The sequence below is a fragment of the Octopus bimaculoides genome, chromosome 14 (genome assembly GCF_001194135.2).
Source record: "Octopus bimaculoides isolate UCB-OBI-ISO-001 chromosome 14, ASM119413v2, whole genome shotgun sequence".
Taxonomy (NCBI): Eukaryota; Metazoa; Mollusca; class Cephalopoda; order Octopoda; family Octopodidae; genus Octopus; species Octopus bimaculoides.
Window position 1 is genome coordinate 10583768 of NC_068994.1, and position 1406 is coordinate 10585173.

A 1406-nucleotide genomic window follows, 5' to 3' on the forward strand; every position below is an offset into this window, starting at 1 on the left:
ATATATATATATATATATATATATATATACATACACACACATATATGCATATAGATGTGTGTATATATATGAAACTCACCTGTATTTCAGGTCAACCCCATCGTAATCAAGTTGTCTTGAAGAAAGAAAAAAAAGTAAAGGATAAAAATTAATTTAACAGAAAAAAAAATGAGCCTAATTATACAACATGACTTTTTAATTAATATATGAATGTATACATCTACTACTAGTAGTAGTAGTAGTAGTAGTAGTAGTAGTAGTAGTAGTAGTAGTGGTGGTAGTAGCGGTAGTAGTAGTAGTAGTAGTAGTAGCAGTAGCAGCAGTTGTTGATTTGTTGGCATGACAATAAGGCTGTTATTGTCAACAAATATATCTATGCCTAGGTTTGCCAAGAAACGAAATTTGAGAGGGAGTGGTCTTATTTGGATGGTCTGAAATTTGAAATATTATTTGTCAAATCATGATACCATTGTTGTTGATCAGCTCCAGTTCAATCCTGTTCCAGAAAAGCAGTCTGTCTCACTGTCAGAAATCATTGTGTCTAGAATTACAATTTCTGAATATTTTTTTTGCTTTAAGATAGTAGACGGTGATGATCTGAAGGATAGTTGGCTGTATTGTTTAGCAGATCAGGTGAAAATGTAGAGGTTTACTTCACATTTTTCTTGTTGTACTTTATCTCTTGTTAACCAGCCTTCAGCTCTAGGCAAGGATTAATTTTTGATCAAGTAAACATCTGATCTAGCTCAGATCAAGTATAGCTATTTACAAGCCTGCATCAAGTTGACTTATGATAAAGCCCAGATCAAGTTGACTTATGATAAAGCCCAGATCAAGCTGACTTGTAATTAAACTGTGATGAAGTTGACCCACGAACAGGCCCTGATCAAGTAAGCCTGTGAGCAAGCCTTGCCCAGGTAAAACTATACTTAACGATGCTGCAACTGATAATCTTGTATTTTTTTACAGGTATGATTTATCTCATACAATATCATCCAATGTATCCATCCCCTTTTTTTTTTAATCAAAGTTTTACTGTTATTTTTAGCAGGCAGAACGACCACCTAGAAGCTTCCTTGTTTTGCCTCAGTTAGCATTCAGACATAATCAAGCAAGTAAGTCTACAATGAGAAACATTTGAATCATAGCAAATCCATAAATACTACTTTTCTTTTTCTACAAACAATCTATCAAGGAATACACAATGAAATATATCCTTTTTTCCTATCAGCCTCCCTTACTGAACTGCTAAGTTACAGGGATGTAACCAAACCAACAATGGTCATCAAGTGGGGGACAAACACAAATACACATATACATATATATAAACCATAGCTGAGTCCATGAGAGAAGCTTTCTGTGAGAGCTACACAATTCTCTAAATCCATATCTTATACTACAAATTT

At 33.8% G+C, this 1406-nt stretch overlaps 1 protein-coding gene across 1 annotated transcript in view; it reads right to left on the bottom strand.

Moving 5' to 3' along the window:
* The window catches only part of LOC106874842 (myelin transcription factor 1), a 73251-nt gene that overhangs the window by 5604 nt on the left and 66241 nt on the right, over nt 1-1406 (bottom strand). Inside the window, exon 13 of the mRNA XM_052972672.1 lies at nt 80-115. Coding sequence (XP_052828632.1) covers nt 80-115 — 36 coding nt within the window. The remainder of the gene's footprint in view (nt 1-79; nt 116-1406) is intronic.